Source organism: Palaemon carinicauda, chromosome 12 (assembly GCF_036898095.1).
Source record: "Palaemon carinicauda isolate YSFRI2023 chromosome 12, ASM3689809v2, whole genome shotgun sequence".
Taxonomy (NCBI): domain Eukaryota; kingdom Metazoa; phylum Arthropoda; class Malacostraca; order Decapoda; family Palaemonidae; genus Palaemon; species Palaemon carinicauda.
Window position 1 is genome coordinate 8747928 of NC_090736.1, and position 15547 is coordinate 8763474.

Here is a 15547-nt window from a genome sequence, read left to right on the forward strand (position 1 = left end):
GGAAAGTTCCAAATAGCTTGGGGGTAAAAGGGTTAAAACAATTCACATTCAAATACAATGGCAATAATGTATTAGAACTGCCATTACCTAATAATTCCACAATAAAATGCTATTGATCCAGGAGAAAGGTTTGTAGCAGTGTAAACATCCTGCAGCCATTTGTAAAACCTTCGATCAGCTGATCGCTAAGTTACGGAAGGAAATACTTCATAGGTGCGTTCACACTAAACTTTTTTTTTTTTTATTACACAAGTCTTTAAGTTACAACATTTAGGATGACATCAGTTCTTTATTTCTCACTAAGATGAATTAAAACAAAAAGTATTGGCACAGTCTTTAAAATTCTTTAAAATTAAGTCAACAGTGGTTGTGCTAAGAAGAAAAGGCTGTTAGTTGCTATAATGAGCTCATCAGCTGTTTGGAACCGGTAGTTAACCCTTGTGGACATGCCTTTCTTTATGTTCCCGTTACAATTGACAGCATGCTGAGAAAGGAATTTTTTTCAATATTTAACTTAGCCGGTGATTATAATAGCTGCAACTCTGTTGCTCGACAGAAAACTCTAAGGTAAAATTCGCCAGCGATCGCTACACAGGTTGCGGGTGTGCCCAACAGCGCCATCTGTCGTCCAGATACCCAGTACTCAATGTAAACAAAGAACTCAATTTTCTCTCTGTCGTGCTACCGACAAGACGTGCTTATTCGCTGTTGCTAAACTGGATTTGTTTTCACAACTAATTGGTGAAGTACACTATTCTAGTTTTGAGCTTTCGCTGTGCAGGCTTTCTCTTCGCAATTCCTTGAACTCTTATTGATTACGGATTCTTTGTTGATGTCTTTTTGATAGTTTTTGAATTCCCCTTTGACCAATTCAAAATGGCTGAACCTTCACAAGTCCCAAAATTTAGGAAGTGCAATGCTAGGGACTGTTCAAGGCGTCTTCCGAAGGCCTCTATCGACCCTCACACTGTTTGTTCCAATTGTCGGGATAAAACCTGTCAATTGGAAGATCGATGTGAGGAGTGCGTTGGGCTTTCGGAATTCGATTTTATCGAATTCCAAAAGTATACACGTAGGCTAGAGAGAGATAGAGTTAGGAGAAGTTCCTCTCGTTCTATCGACATTTCCTCTCCTCATGCCCCACAACCTATTCCTTCCCCTGTAGTGGTTGCTCCTAATCCCCCTTCTGGCACTCAGGAACCTTCGATGGCTGATATGATGCGTGCCATCCAAGCTCTGGGTGAGAGAGTTGAGTCCCTGGCTAGTGACCGTAATCAGCTCATGGCGGATGTGAAGGAGCTGAAGTGTAAAAGTGCAGTGGGAAGTGTTAAAGTGAGTGATAGTGTTGTGGATAGTGTTGCGCTTGAGGGTTCGTCTGTTCGTGCCTGTCGTCCTCCTAGTCCGGGACCTCTTGCAAGCTCCCAAGTCCAGGGGAGAAGCAATGTCGTACGACAAATGGGTTCGAGAGACTTTAATCAGCGAACAGACGTTCCCTCCGTGGTATCGGGCGTATCTACCCAAGATCGCCCCTGCCTAACAAAGACGAGAGAGCCCATTTATACCTCGTCTTCGGAAGGTGTTTCTCGCAAGAAACCATGGACCAAGGTCTCACGACCATTAAAGCGCAAGTCGGTCCCTTCCGCGCAAGTCCAACGGCCCAGTTGTAGCCACTGGGTCAGTTCGGACTCGCTGCAGTCATCCGATGACTGCTCACCTCCTAAGAGAGGCAAAGCGGTACCGCTTCAGACAGTTACACCGTCTGTCGCCGCACCTGCTCCTGTAGACCCTAAGTGGTCTTTACTGCAAGACATGCAGTCTCAACTAACGTCGCTTATGCAGGACTTTCGTGCGGAGAAGGTTGCTGCCGCACCAGCTAGTGCAGCTCCTTGCCTACAACCACCCACACGCTCGGTTGTGTGTCCTGGGGACGCTGAGGTAACCTTCTCACGCACTCCAGTTGAGAGAGTTCCGCCACCCATGCGTTCCAGTGTGATCTGCCAGCCGCATGTTGACGTTCAGCGAGGCACGGAGGTATCCGTTGACGTTCGTGAGGTTCAACAACCGTCAGAGTTGTTTTGTTTTGACGCGGTGCGTCAACCTCCGCAACCCAGTGTGGTTGCCTCTGCTCACCCACATCAGTCTAGACAGTCTGGAGTAGACGCTGTGCGTCCCCGCGCTGCTATGGTTGTTGCCAGCTCACAGACTGGGCAACAGTTCCATGACGTTGCGTCCGGCTCAGGCACGCTTGCACCCGTGCGATCGGACTCAGCTAACCAGCCGTTACCCACTCCGTTGCCGCTTCCTCCTCAATACTCGGATGAGGGACTTTCTGATGATGATGGTGCTGCACACGTAGATGAACCGCATTCAGAACTGGACGAGCCTAAGTCTACGCAACCCTCTTTGGACTTTAGGAAAGTTTTGGCCCTGTTCAAAGAGATGTTTCCGGACCAGTTTGTGTCTGTGGCTCCGCGCTCTCCTCCGTCAGAGTTTGTGTTAGGCATGCCGTCAACCACTCCTGCCTTTACTAGACTCGTCCTCGCACGCTCGTCCAAGAGAGCTTTACGAGTGATAGGAGAATGGCTGCAGTCCAAAAAGAGTCTAGGGAAGACAGCCTTTACGTTTCCCCCTGCTAGACTCTCTTCTAGATCGAGCGTCTGGTATGCCACGGGAGAAGTTCTCAGCTTGGGAGTTCCTGCCTCTGCCCAGGGCGACTTCTCAAGTCTTGTAGACTCTCCCCGCCGCCTAGCCATGAGACGCTGAAAGATATGTTGGTCATCTTCGGACCTGGACCACCTTTTGAAAGGTATATTTAGAGCCTTCGAGGTTTTTAACTTTTTAGACTGGTGTCTAGGAGCTCTAAGCAGAAAGATCTCTCCGACAGAGAAGGAGACTTCCTTGCTCATCATGTCCTGCATGGACAAGGCCGTACGTGACGGGTCTAATGAGCTTGCTGCATCTTTTGTGTCCGGAGTCCTTAAGAAGTGTGAGAACCTATGCTCATTCCTTTCAGCTGGAGTGACACCTTGCCAGAGATCCGAACTTCTGTTTACCCCACTATCCAAGTGCCTTTTTCCAGAGGACCTGATTAAAGAGATTGCTGCTTCTTTGATACAGAAGGATACTCACGATCTTGTTGCGTCATCTGCTCGCAAAGCCACCCCTTTGCCTACCCTGTCAGCTAGACCAAGGATGGACACTCCAGCGTCCCGTTTTATTCCGCCCTTTCGTGGCAGAGCCTCCAGCAGAGGAGGTGCTCGTGCCGAAGGGAGACGTGGAAAGAAGAAAGGAACTAAGTCCTTTAAGGGCAGAGTCTGACTGCCAGCTTCTTCAGACAGCAGTGGGAGCCAGACTCAAAAACTTCTGGCAGACCTGGGAAAAGAGAGGCGCAGATGCACTATTTGTGAAGTTGCTCAGAGAGGGGTACAAGATCCCGTTTGTACGAAAACCCCCTCTAGCAACGTCTCCCATCGATCTCTCCCAGGTACAGAGAGGAAGACAAGAGACGAGCATTGAAACAGGAAGTGTCTCTCTTACTAGAGAAGGGAGCGGTAGTCAAAGTCCTGGACCATCAAACCCCGGGATTCTACAACCGTCTCTTCTTGGTGTCAAAGAAGACAGGAGGGTGGAGGCCGGTGCTAGACGTGAGTGCGCTGAATGTCTTTGTCACAAAGCAGACGTTCTCCATGGAGACCACAAAGTCGGTTCTAGCAGCGGTCAGAAGGGAAGACTGGATGGTCTCTTTAGACCTAAGGGACGCCTACTTCCACGTCCCCATCCACCCGGACTCCCAACTTTTTCTGAGATTCGTCTTCGAAAAGGTTGTCTACCAGTTTCAAGCCCTGTGCTTTGGCCTAAGCACAGCTCCTCTTGTGTTTACGAGGCTGATGAGGAATGTAGCCAAATTCCTTCATTTAGCGGACATCCGAGCCTCCCTCTATTTGGACGACTGGCTTCTCAGAGCTTCTTCCACTCGTCGCTGTCTGAAGGATCTAAAGTGGACTCTAGATCTGACCAAGGAATTGGGTCTCCTTGTCAATATGGAAAAGTCACAAGTGGTCCCATCCCAAACTATTGTGTATTTAGGGATGGAGATTCACAGTCTAGCTTTTCGGGCTTTTCCGTCGGCCCCCAGAACAAGCCAAGCCCAGTTATGCATCCAGAACATGCTGAAGAAGGAACGATGTTCAGTCAGGAAGTGGATGAGTCTGATAAGGACGCTATCATCCCTGGAACAGTTCGTGTCATTAGGAAGACTACACCTCCGTCCTCTTCAATATCACCTAGCATTTCACTGGAAAAAGGACAAGACGCTAGAAGCGGTCTCGATCCCCATTTCCGAGAAGATGAAGTCTTGCCTGACATGGTGGAAGGACAGTATCAGCCTCAGAGAGGGTCTGCCCCTGGCTGTTCAGACTCCCAACCACGTTCTCTTCTCGGACGCATCGGACGTAGGCTGGGGCGACATTAGACGGTCGGGAATGCTCGGGAATTTGGAACTCGAGTCAAAGGACAATGCATATCAACTGCAAGGAGCTACTGGCAGTACATCTGGCCTTGAAAAGCTTCAGGTCTCTCCTTCAAGGCAAAGTGGTGGAGGTGAACTCGGACAATACCACAGCTTTGGCGTACATCTCCAAGCAAGGAGGGACCCACTCTCTGACGTTGTACGAGATCGCAAGGGACCTCCTCACCTGGTCAAAAGGTCTAAACATATCACTAGTAATGAGGTTCATCCAAGGCAACTTGAATGTCATGGCAGATTGTCTCAGTCGGAAGGGACAAATAATTCCAACAGAATGGACCCTCCACAAGGATGTATGCAAGAGACTTTGGGCCACCTGGGGCCAGCCAACCATAGATCTCTTCGCAACCTCGATGACCAAGAGGCTCCCAATATATTGCTCACCAATCCCGGACCCAGCAGCAGTTCATATAGATGCCTTTCTCCTAGATTGGTCACATCTAGATCTATATGCATTCCCTCCGTTCAAGATTGTCAACAAGGTACTGCAGAAGTTCGCCTCTCACGAAGGGACAAGGTTGACGCTAGTTGCTCCCCTCTGGCCCGCGAGAGAATGGTTCACCGAGGTACTTCGATGGCTAGTAGACGTTCCCAGAACACTTCCCCTAAGGGTGGACCTTCTACGTCAGCCACACGTAAAGAAGGTACACCAAGGCCTCCACGCTCTTCGTCTGACTGCCTTCAGACTATCGAAAGACTCTCGAGAGCTAGAGGCTTTTCGAAGGAGGCAGCCAGAGCGATTGCTAGAGCAAGGAGAACATCCACCCTTAGAGTCTACCAATCGAAGTGGGAAATCTTCCGAAACTGGTGCAAGTCAGTATCCGTATCCTCGACCAGTACCTCTGTAACTCAAATAGCTGACTTCCTCTTATATCTGAGGAAAGAACGATCTCTTTCAGCTCCCACTATCAAGGGTTACAGAAGCATGTTGGCATCAGTCTTCCGTCACAGAGGCTTAGATCTTTCCAACAATAAAGATCTACAGGACCTCCTTAAGTCTTTTGAGACCACGAAGGAGCGTCGTTTGGTTACACCTGGTTGGAATTTAGACGTGGTACTAAGATTCCTCATGTCAGACAGGTTCGAGCCGCTACAATCAGCCTCCCTGAAAGATCTCACCTTAAAGACTCTTTTCCTGGTATGCTTAGCCACAGCTAAAAGAGTCAGTGAGATTCATGCCTTCAGCAAGAACATCGGATTCTCATCTGAAACGGCTACATGTTCTCTACAACTTGGTTTTCTAGCCAAAAACGAGCTGCCTTCTCGACCTTGGCCAAAATCGTTCGATATTCCAAGCTTATCGAATATGGTTGGAAATGAACTAGAAAGAGTCTTATGCCCTGTGAGAGCTCTTAAGTTCTATTTAAAACGAACTAAACCTTTACGAGGCCCGTCTGAAGCTTTATGGTGTTCAGTTAAGAAACCATCTTTGCCTATGTCAAAGAATGCTTTATCCTATTTTATCAGACTGTTAATACGAGAAGCTCATTCCCATCTGAGTGAGGAAGACCAAGCTTTGCTGAAGGTAAGGACACACGAAGTTAGAGCTGTCGCAACTTCCGTGGCCTTTAAACAAAATAGATCTCTGCGAAGTATAATGGACGCAACCTATTGGAGAAGCAAGTCAGTGTTCGCGTCTTTTTATCTTAAGGATGTCCAGTCTCTTTACGAGGACTGCTACACTCTGGGACCATTCGTAGCAGCGAGTGCAGTAGTGGGTGAGGGCTCAACCACTACAATTCCCTAATTCCATAACCTTTTTAATCTTTCTCTTGAAATATTTTTATTGTTGTTTTTGGGTTGTCCGGAAGGCTAAGAAGCCTTTCGCATCCTGGTTGATTTGGCGGGTGGTCAAAGTCATTTCTTGAGAAGCGCCTAGATTAGGGGTTTTGATGAGGTTCTGTTGTATGGGTTGCAACCCTTGATACTTCAGATCCTAGGGGTCGATCAGCATCCTGAGAGGATCGCGAGGCTCCGTAAGGAAGACGTACTTAAAAAGGCAGAGTAATTGTTCAAGTCGACTTCCTTACCAGGTACCTATTTATTTTGTTTTTGTTATTTTGATAACTTCTAAAATGAAATAAAAATTCTTAGCTCATAATAATGTAAACATATAATGCTGGTCTCTACCCACCCCCCTGGGTGTGAATCAGCTATTATAATCACCGGCTAAGTTAAATATTGAAAAATGTTATTTTGATAATAAAATAAATTTTTTAATATACTTACCCGGTGATTATAAATTAAAGGACCCTCCCTTCCTCCCCAATAGAGACGCAGTGGAACGAGGAGAAAATTGAGTTCTTTGTTTACATTGAGTACTGGGTATCTGGACGACAGATGGCGCTGTTGGGCACACCCGCAACCTGTGTAGCGATCGCTGGCGAATTTTACCTTAGAGTTTTCTGTCGAGCAACAGAGTTGCAGCTATTATAATCACCGGGTAAGTATATTAAAAAATTTATTTTATTATTAAAATAACATATTTTGTCAATTTTATAAATATACAGTATGTTAATACTGTACTACTGTGTACAGTACTGACACTATCATTTCATACGGTAAGCAGAGCAACACTTGTAATAACATAATGATAGTTTTTAATTAATGCTCAGTATTTTATATGATATGGTAACTTTTACACTGCTGCTTAGGCTAGCCAATAACTTAGGCGAGTTTGGTGTTATAACTTTTCTACTATTGTGCTGCTAAAGCTAGCCAATAATTTGGGTGAGTTGCATATTTTAAAGATCAACTTATACTTCGGATATTAGCTAAAATCATAAAAATTTACTCAGATTTTGGGGTCGTCTTATATGCCAAGATATATGGGGCTTACCTGCAGTATAATCAAGATCCAGCTGACAGGGAAGATGGATGCTGTGTCCCAAGAGAGGAGAAGATGAAGAAAGAGGCCACTCATTCTTGCCATTCATCCCAGACTAAATCCATAACCACCTTACTCGACTAACTTAATAATTCTGTGAGGGAGCAAAGGAAGCTGTACCATTTGCTGAGCAGCCACCACAGCTCCTAGAGGGAAAGTATCTAGGAACCCGTGTGTTACATCTTACAGGTAGTGACCTGTGAAGTTGGTTTGTTGCCTCCATACACCTGCCTGAAGTACCTGCATCATTGAAAGATTCTTTCTGAATGCCAGGGATGTGCTTATGCCTTTGACATTGTGAGCTTTGGGTCTTGTCCTTCCTTGTTGAGATGTAATAATATACAGTAGTAGTCAATGACTAGCTGAATCCAGGATGAATTGTGTTCTTCGTGATCTTCCCTTTAACCTTGCCCATATTTACAAATGGATATTTAGTATGAGGGCGACCTCTTTTTGTGCGTTTGAAATAGCACCTCCGTGCTCTCAAAGAACATGAAAGCATCTGATCAAAATCATCGCTTAGTTCTCTAAGACTTGAAATCTGGAAGGATGTAAATCTGTATTAAGAGACCGCTGAATTTTGAGCCTATGCAGAACTTAAGGACCAATTTAAATGAGACCTGCCTCGCATCCCCTTGAATGGGTGACGTAAGAAAGACCATGCAGCTCACCGACTCACTTTTTGAGGCCAGGGTGAGCAAAACTACCATCTTAAGAGTCAACCTCCTTTTGATAATGATAAACAGTTAAGTCTCTATCACAGGCTTGACTCATCAGATCGTATTGAGCTCCTGTAAGGGAACGCAGTACTTCCGTCACATTCCAAGGAGTTGGTCTAACTTCCGACGGGGGGCAAGCTTGCTCAAAGCTTCATATGAACATTGACAACTCTACTGAAGAGGAAATACCAACTCCTTTCAGTCCGAAGACCTGATCCAAGGCTGAGTGATAGCCTTTAAAGGAGGTTTTTCTCTTGGTGGTATAGTAAAAACCCTGCTGTTAGAGGTATATGGGATCCGAGAGGAGAGAGACCCCTTCCACGACACCAACAAAAAAAGATTGCCCACTTTGCCTGCTACGCTGAGGAAGATGACCTCCTTAGGTATCCAGACATCTGTTTTGCAGCTTTTTGCGAAAACCCTCTTTGTGTGAGGAGATGCTGGATAACCTCCAGTCTTGAAGTCGTAGGGATGCGACTGTCTCGTGGTAAATCTTGACGTGTGGTTGACTCATCAGTTTGAGAAGTATGGGTAACTCCCTTGGGACCTCCAGCAGCAGCAAAGGGTCCTTGTTACATTCTGCCTGTGACCATAGAGGAGTTGTCAGAGTCATAGATATCTTGGTCAGTGATCTGACCCTGTTGAGGACTTTCCTTGAGGTACAATGGGGGCAACGCAGAGACGTCCAAGTTGTCTCATGAATGTTGGAAGGTATCATGGAATGCTGCCTGTGGGTCTGTTACTGGCAAGCAGTACACCAGGAGCTTCCGATTTAAGGATGTCGTAAAAAGTCTATGTTTGGCAAACCCCACAAAGCTATTACTTTTTTCCTTATCTGAGGACTCAAAGACCATTCGGATCCAACTGTCTTGAGTCTTCCAGCTCATATTGTCAGGTGGGATGTTCTTCTTGGCTGGTATGAATCTGGCTCACATGAAGATAGCATTGTCCTCCGTACAACGCAGGATTTCCATGGCTAGTGGGCAAAGTTGCTGTGAAATAATACGGTCATGTTTTTGCTCATCAACACTACCGGGTGACCTGCTAGAAGATGATGGAATTGTTGAAGAGCAAGGAATGTAGCTTTAAATTCCAAGAAGTTTATATGACAAAGGCACTCAGATTCAGACCACTGTCCAGAGGCCATGTGCTCTACTTGGTAAGCCCTCAACCCATTTTTTGATGCATCAGTAAAGAGCATCAAATCCAAGGAAGGAGAAAAGAGGTCTCTGCTCTTGTGAAGGTTTGAGTCAAGACTCCACCAACTGAAGTCTTTCTTCTACTCCGACCCCACTGAAATGAACATTCTGGTTCCGGGAGGGTCCTTGCCCTAATACCATTTGGTCTTCAGTTGCCACTGTAGTTAGCGCATGCGAAGCCAACCATCTGGCACCACACGCTCTAATGAGGCCAGGTGACCTAACAGTCGTTGCCACAGATAGACTGGCAGAGGGTCTCACTGAATGAAAGTTTGCGCCATATTCTTGAATCTTGCGATTTTGTCCTGTGAAAGAAAGACTTTTGTTTGAATGGTATCTATCCTCATCTCCAGGTATACCATATCCTGGTTTGGCTGTAAGTTTGACTTTTCCTTGTTTATCATGATCTACTGATTGAGGCAAGACTGGAGAAATCTGTCATGATGGAGGATAATGGTCTCCATCGAGTCTACAAGGATCAGTCAGTTGTCTAGATAGCGAAGGAGGCAAATGTCTTTAGCGTGGGCCTGGGTTGAGACTAAGGTGAAGACTCCTGCAAACACCTGAGAGGTTGACGACAGGCCAAAGCATAGTACGTACCCTGAACTGGAATACTTTGCCATAAAACATGAAACGGAGGTACTTCCTTGAGGATTGATGTACTGGGCTCAATACTACACAGTATTGTGGAGGTTTTACTCCAGCTTTGAAAAGATTGTGAAATGATCTTCCTTATCTGGTATTTGAATCGGTAGATCGTCAGAAGTTCAAACTTGTTGCAAATGCTTTTTTGTTGAACAGGTCGACATAAGTCTCATGTCATAGTTAGTACTGTGTATGACTTTATCTATCTAACATTGTTACTGTTCTTAATATATTCGAAATAAGACCAAATACGATGAAGTAGTACTCCATTATATAACAGGAGAGAGCTAGATTGAGACAATACTGTTATAAAATTTTAAGTCCTTGTGTAATAATAGGTTTTTTATTTTTCTGTCAAGCGTTACTGTGTATAACGGAATGCTTGCTTTATTTTGTGTTGTATAACTATGAGCAGAATTTCTTTTGTCTTTTCTCTCAAGATTGAGCTACTCAAGTGTCCTTTTATATGCAACTGTTATTTGTGGTTTTTCATCATTTGCGAGTGTCTGGTTAGTAACCTCCACAAATGTTAAGGTTTTACTGTGCTTTCCCTCTAAGGTTCGATACTCATGGTACAAATAAATTTGTCGTATTTATCTGTACTGTAGTTAATATGTTGGTAAATTCTTTTTCGTAATAAACAAGATTATGTGTGGAAATATCCGTATATTGTTATTTGTTCTAGACATATTTTTATTTTAGCACTAAAAAACAATTTGTTTTCTTAGGTGGACTTACTCGTCTTACTGAATCAGGACTCTCCATGACTGACTGGCATCTGTTTGGCAAAAAGCCTCCATTAACGCAAGCAGAGTGGGAAAAGGAATTTGCTCAGTATAAGGAGTTCCCAGAGTACAAATTGTAAGTACAGTAACTGTATTTCATGTTTTTATTATTAAACTTCTAGTGTTTTAATTAAGTTTTGTTCTCATGTATATGCTATCTCTTTATTTCTGAAAACTAGTGATAAAATTCATTACCGTAACTGTTTTTTTATCTTTTCCACTATTTCTAATTAATTCTTCTTTGTCCATCAATAAGTCTGTTAATTTGAAGAATGAAATATGTTGGTTATATTCACTCAACATAACAATTATTATTGAATAAGGAATGCAGCCTCCTAAACTTCCATGAGCAGTATGTACAAAGATTTTGACTTGTCTTGGACATCTATAAAAGCGTTGGGTCATCTCATCACCAAACTGTAATACTGTATACCGTTTATGTCATATCATCGCTCATTTTCCTCTTCTCCTGTGAATTGTCCCCTTACAAATTTACTAAAGAATTTTTTTCCCATTATCTTATTCTGGGTTTATCTTCTTGCAGGAAAAATATGGACATGTCATTAAATGAGTTCAAGTTCATATGGTGGATGGAGTATGGTCATAGACAATGGGGTCGATTGATAGGCACAGTCTTCCTTTTGCCAGCTAGTTATTTTTGGTATAAAGGATGGTTTAGTAAAATGCTGAAGAAGAGAGTCTTTGCTTGTGGTGTACTTATTGGATGTCAGGTAAGATATACAGTAGGTATTATTCTGAAATATATAGAGAAAGTCTCTCAAGATTTTAGGATACCTGTTTCTTGAGGAAATGGTTTTGCATTGTTATTGTGCCATATTTTGAATATGATTTGTCTTTAAAATCTTTCAATTGGAACACATTCTCTGCCTTTACCAAAGTAAGGGGCTACTGTATTTGGATTTTTGGGGCTGATTAGATTGACAAACTGAAATCAGAGTTGTAACCAGCTAGAGATCTCCTCATGAAATTGATTCAGATGGCTAAGGTCAATGATGAGACAACAGCCTCCTGTCAGTTAATGATCAGGGAAAATGCAGCTGTAAAAAGGGGAGAGGATTTCATTACGTGCTGTACCTCTTCTTTTTTACGACTGATCTCACCTTTTTGTCTAATGTGTAAACCTTAAGTTTATTTCATATGAGTAAAGTTCTGCTTCCAATTTCTCTCACAACCTCCAGTGTTTCTGGATAGTTTTTACTGGGAAAGTTTGTAGCTGAAAGGAAGAGGCTTCTTTTTTCATCTAAAATCAAGTCTTGACATTTGTTTTGTCTTCATTCTAAAAGAATAGACAGCTGGCTGTCCTGTTTGGGGTGTCTACAGGCTAGTAGGTTTGGGAATGTAATAACTGAGAAATTTGACAAGACATTCGGACCGAAACTGGTGACTGTGACAGCCCAGAATACCCTATAGAAGTATTTGCCAGGCCTCTTTTCATAGTTATATAGCTACCAAGTATATGTTACTAACTAGACCACCAATACCTGACTAAGAGGTGGGAGGGGAGTCCACAAAATTCACCAATCTAAAGTATCTTCCATCCGTGGACAAGACAAAGTTTGAGAACTTTTCCAGGTCTCCACTTTTCTTTCTAAGGACAATATGGACCAAACGGCCAACATTCATCATAAAGACCCCAATGGGGAACATGTCTGGAGACAAAAATTCCTTCCAACCTGGGAGAAGTTCTCTTATGTCTACTTCCTGACTCAGGGCATTGCCAGTAGCTCTAAAAGTAAATTCTTGTTGAGTAAAAAAGTAAGTTTGTGGAAAGATAGGTGTGCATGGTTCCTTGGCACCCAGGGGCAATTGGTATACTTTTGAAGGGATGTGTAGTATTGCAGAATCCTCATGGATTCCAATGTTGAGGATCTTAAGTGTTAATATTGTCTTTTCCTAATCCATGTTTGACCCCATTCCTCCAAGTCTTTCCTTGATTTTAGATAAAGTGTCTTTTTTCAATATTTAACTTAGCCGGTGATTATAATAGCTGCAGCTCTGCTGCTCGACAGAAAACTCTACGGAAAAAATCCGCCAGCGATCGCTATGCAGGTAGGGGGTGTACTTCAACAGCGCCATCTGTCGTCCAAGTACCCAGTACTCATTGTAAACAAAGAACTCAATTTTCTCTCTGTCGTGCTACCGGCAAGACCTACTAATTCGCTGTTGCTAACTGGATTTGTTTTCACAACTATTTGGTGAAGTACACTTTTCTAGTTTTGAGCTTTCGCTGTGCAGGCTTTCTCTTCAATAAATCCTTGCATTCCTTTTTTGATATCGGATTATTTGTTGATGACTTTGGATAGTTTTTGAATTCCCCTTTGACCAATTCAAAATGGCTGACCCTTCTCAAGTCCCAAAATTCAGGAAGTGTAATGCTAGGGACTGTTCAAGGCGTCTTCCGAAGGCCTCTATCGATCCTCACACCGTTTGTTCCAATTGTCGGGATAAAATCTGTCAATTGGAAGATCGATGTGAGGAATGCGTTGGGCTTTCGGAATTCGATTTTATCGAATTCCAAAAATATACACGTAGGCTAGAGAGAGATAGAGTCAGGAGAAGTTCATCTCGTTCTGTTGATTTTTCCTCTCCTCATGCCCCACAACCTATTCCTTCCCCTGTAGTGGTTGCTCCTAATCCCCCTTCTGGCACTCAGGAACCTTCGATGGCTGATATGATGCGTGCCATCCAAGCTCTGGGTGAGAGAGTTGAGTCCCTGGCTAGTGACCGTAACCAGCTCATGGCGGACGTCAAGGAGCTGAAGTGTAAAAGTGCAGTGGGAAGTGGTAAAGTGAGTGATAGTGTTGTGGATAGTGTTGCGCTTGAGGGTTCGTCTGTTCGTGCCTGTCGTCGTCCTAGTCCGGGACCTCTTGCAAGCTCCCAAGTCCAGGGGAGAAGCAATGTCGTACGACCAATGGGTTCGAGAGGCTTTAATCAGCGAACAGACGTTCCCTCCGTGGTTTCGGGCGTATCTACCCAAGATCGCCCCACCCACACAAAGACGAGAGAGCCCATTTATTCCTCGTCTGCGGAAGAGGTTTCTCGCAAGAAACCATTTACCAAGGTCTCACGACCGCTTAAGCGCAAGTCGGTCCCTTCCGCGCAAGTCCAACGGCCCAGTTGTAGCCACTGGGTCAGTTCGGACTCGCTGCAGTCTTCCGATGACTGCTCACCTCCTAAGAGAGGCAAAGCAGTACCGCCGCAGACAGTTACACCGTCTGTCGCCGCACCTGCTCCTGCAGACCCCAAGTGGTCTTTGCTGCAGAACATGCAGTCACAATTAACGTCTCTGATGCAGGACTTTCGTGCGGAGAAGGTTGCTGCTGCACCAGCCTCTTGCCTACAACCAACCACACTCTCGGTTGTGCGTCCTGTGGACGCTGAGGCAACCTTCTTGCGCACTCCAGTTGAGAGAGTTCCGCCACCCATGCGTTCCAGTGTACCCTGCCAGCCGCATGTTGACGTTCAGCGACGCACGGAGCCTTCCGTTGACGTTCGCGAGACACAACAACAGTCAGAGTTGTTTTGTTTTGACGCGGTGCGTCAACCTCCGCAACCCAGTGTGGTTGCCACTGCTCACCCGCATCAGGCTAGACAGTCTGGAGTAGACGCTGTGCGTCCCCGCGCTGCTATGGTTGTTGCCAGCTCACAGACTGGGCAACAGTTCCATGACGTTGCGTCCGGTTCAGTCACGCGTGCACCCGTGCGACCGGACTCGGCTAACCAGCCGTTACCTACTCCATTGCCGCTTCCTCCTCAATACTCGGATGATGGACTTTCGGATGATGATGGTGCCGCTCACGTTGATGAACCACATTCGGATCTTAACGAGCCTAAGTCCACGCAACCCTCTTTGGACTTTAGAAAAGTTCTAGCTCTGTTCAAAGAGATGTTTCCGGACCAGTTTGTGTCTGTGGCTCCGCGTTCTCCTCCGTCAGAGTTTGTATTAGGTATGCCGTCATCCTCGCCTGCCTTTACTAGACTCGTCCTCGCACGCTCGTCCAAGAGAGCTTTACGAGTGGTAGGAGAATGGATGCAGTCCAAAAAAAGTCTAGGGAAGACAGCCTTTATGTTTCCCCCTGCTAAACTCTCTTCTAAATCGAGCGTCTGGTATGCCACGGGAGAAGTTCTCGGCTTGGGAGTTCCTGCCTCTGCCCAGGGTGACTTCTCAAGTCTTGTAGACTCTCCCCGCAGGCTAGCCATGAGACGCTCGAAAATATGTTGGTCATCTTCGGACCTAGACCACCTTTTGAAAGGGTTATTTAGAGCCTTTGAGGTCTTCAACTTTTTAGACTGGTGTCTGGGAGCTTTAAGCAGGAAGATCTCTCCGTCAGAGAAGGAAACTTCCTTGCTCATCATGTCCTGCATGGACAAGGCCATACGTGACGGGCCTAGTGAGCTTGCTGCATCGTTCGTCTCCGGAGTCCTCAAGAAGCGTGAGAACCTTTGCTCTTTCCTGTCAGCTGGAGTGACACCTTGTCAAAGATCCGAACTTCTGTTTGCTCCTCTTTCTAAGTACCTCTTTCCAGAGGACTTGATTAAGGAGATTGCTGCTTCTTTGATACAGAAGGACACTCATGACCTGGTTGCGTCCTCTGCTCGCAAAGCCACCCCTTTGCCTACCTTGTCAGCTAGACCAAGGATGGACACTCCAGCGTCCCGATTTATTCCGCCCTTTCGTGGCAGAGCCTCCAGCAGAGGAGGTGCTCGTGCCGAAGGGAGACGTGGAAAGAAGAAAGGAACCAAGTCCTTTAAAGGCAGAGTCTGAC

The 15547-nt window shown here is 45.2% G+C and overlaps 2 protein-coding genes across 2 annotated transcripts in view; one reads left to right on the forward strand and one right to left on the reverse strand.

Moving 5' to 3' along the window:
- LOC137650476 (titin-like) overlaps positions 1 to 15547 on the reverse strand; it is a 963282-nt gene that overhangs the window by 669713 nt on the left and 278022 nt on the right.
- The window catches only part of LOC137651201 (heme A synthase COX15-like), a 47573-nt gene that overhangs the window by 2168 nt on the left and 29858 nt on the right, over positions 1 to 15547 (forward strand). Inside the window, exons 3-4 of the mRNA XM_068384357.1 lie at positions 10704 to 10836; positions 11305 to 11491. Of these exons, the coding sequence (XP_068240458.1) occupies positions 10704 to 10836; positions 11305 to 11491 (320 nt within the window). The remainder of the gene's footprint in view (positions 1 to 10703; positions 10837 to 11304; positions 11492 to 15547) is intronic.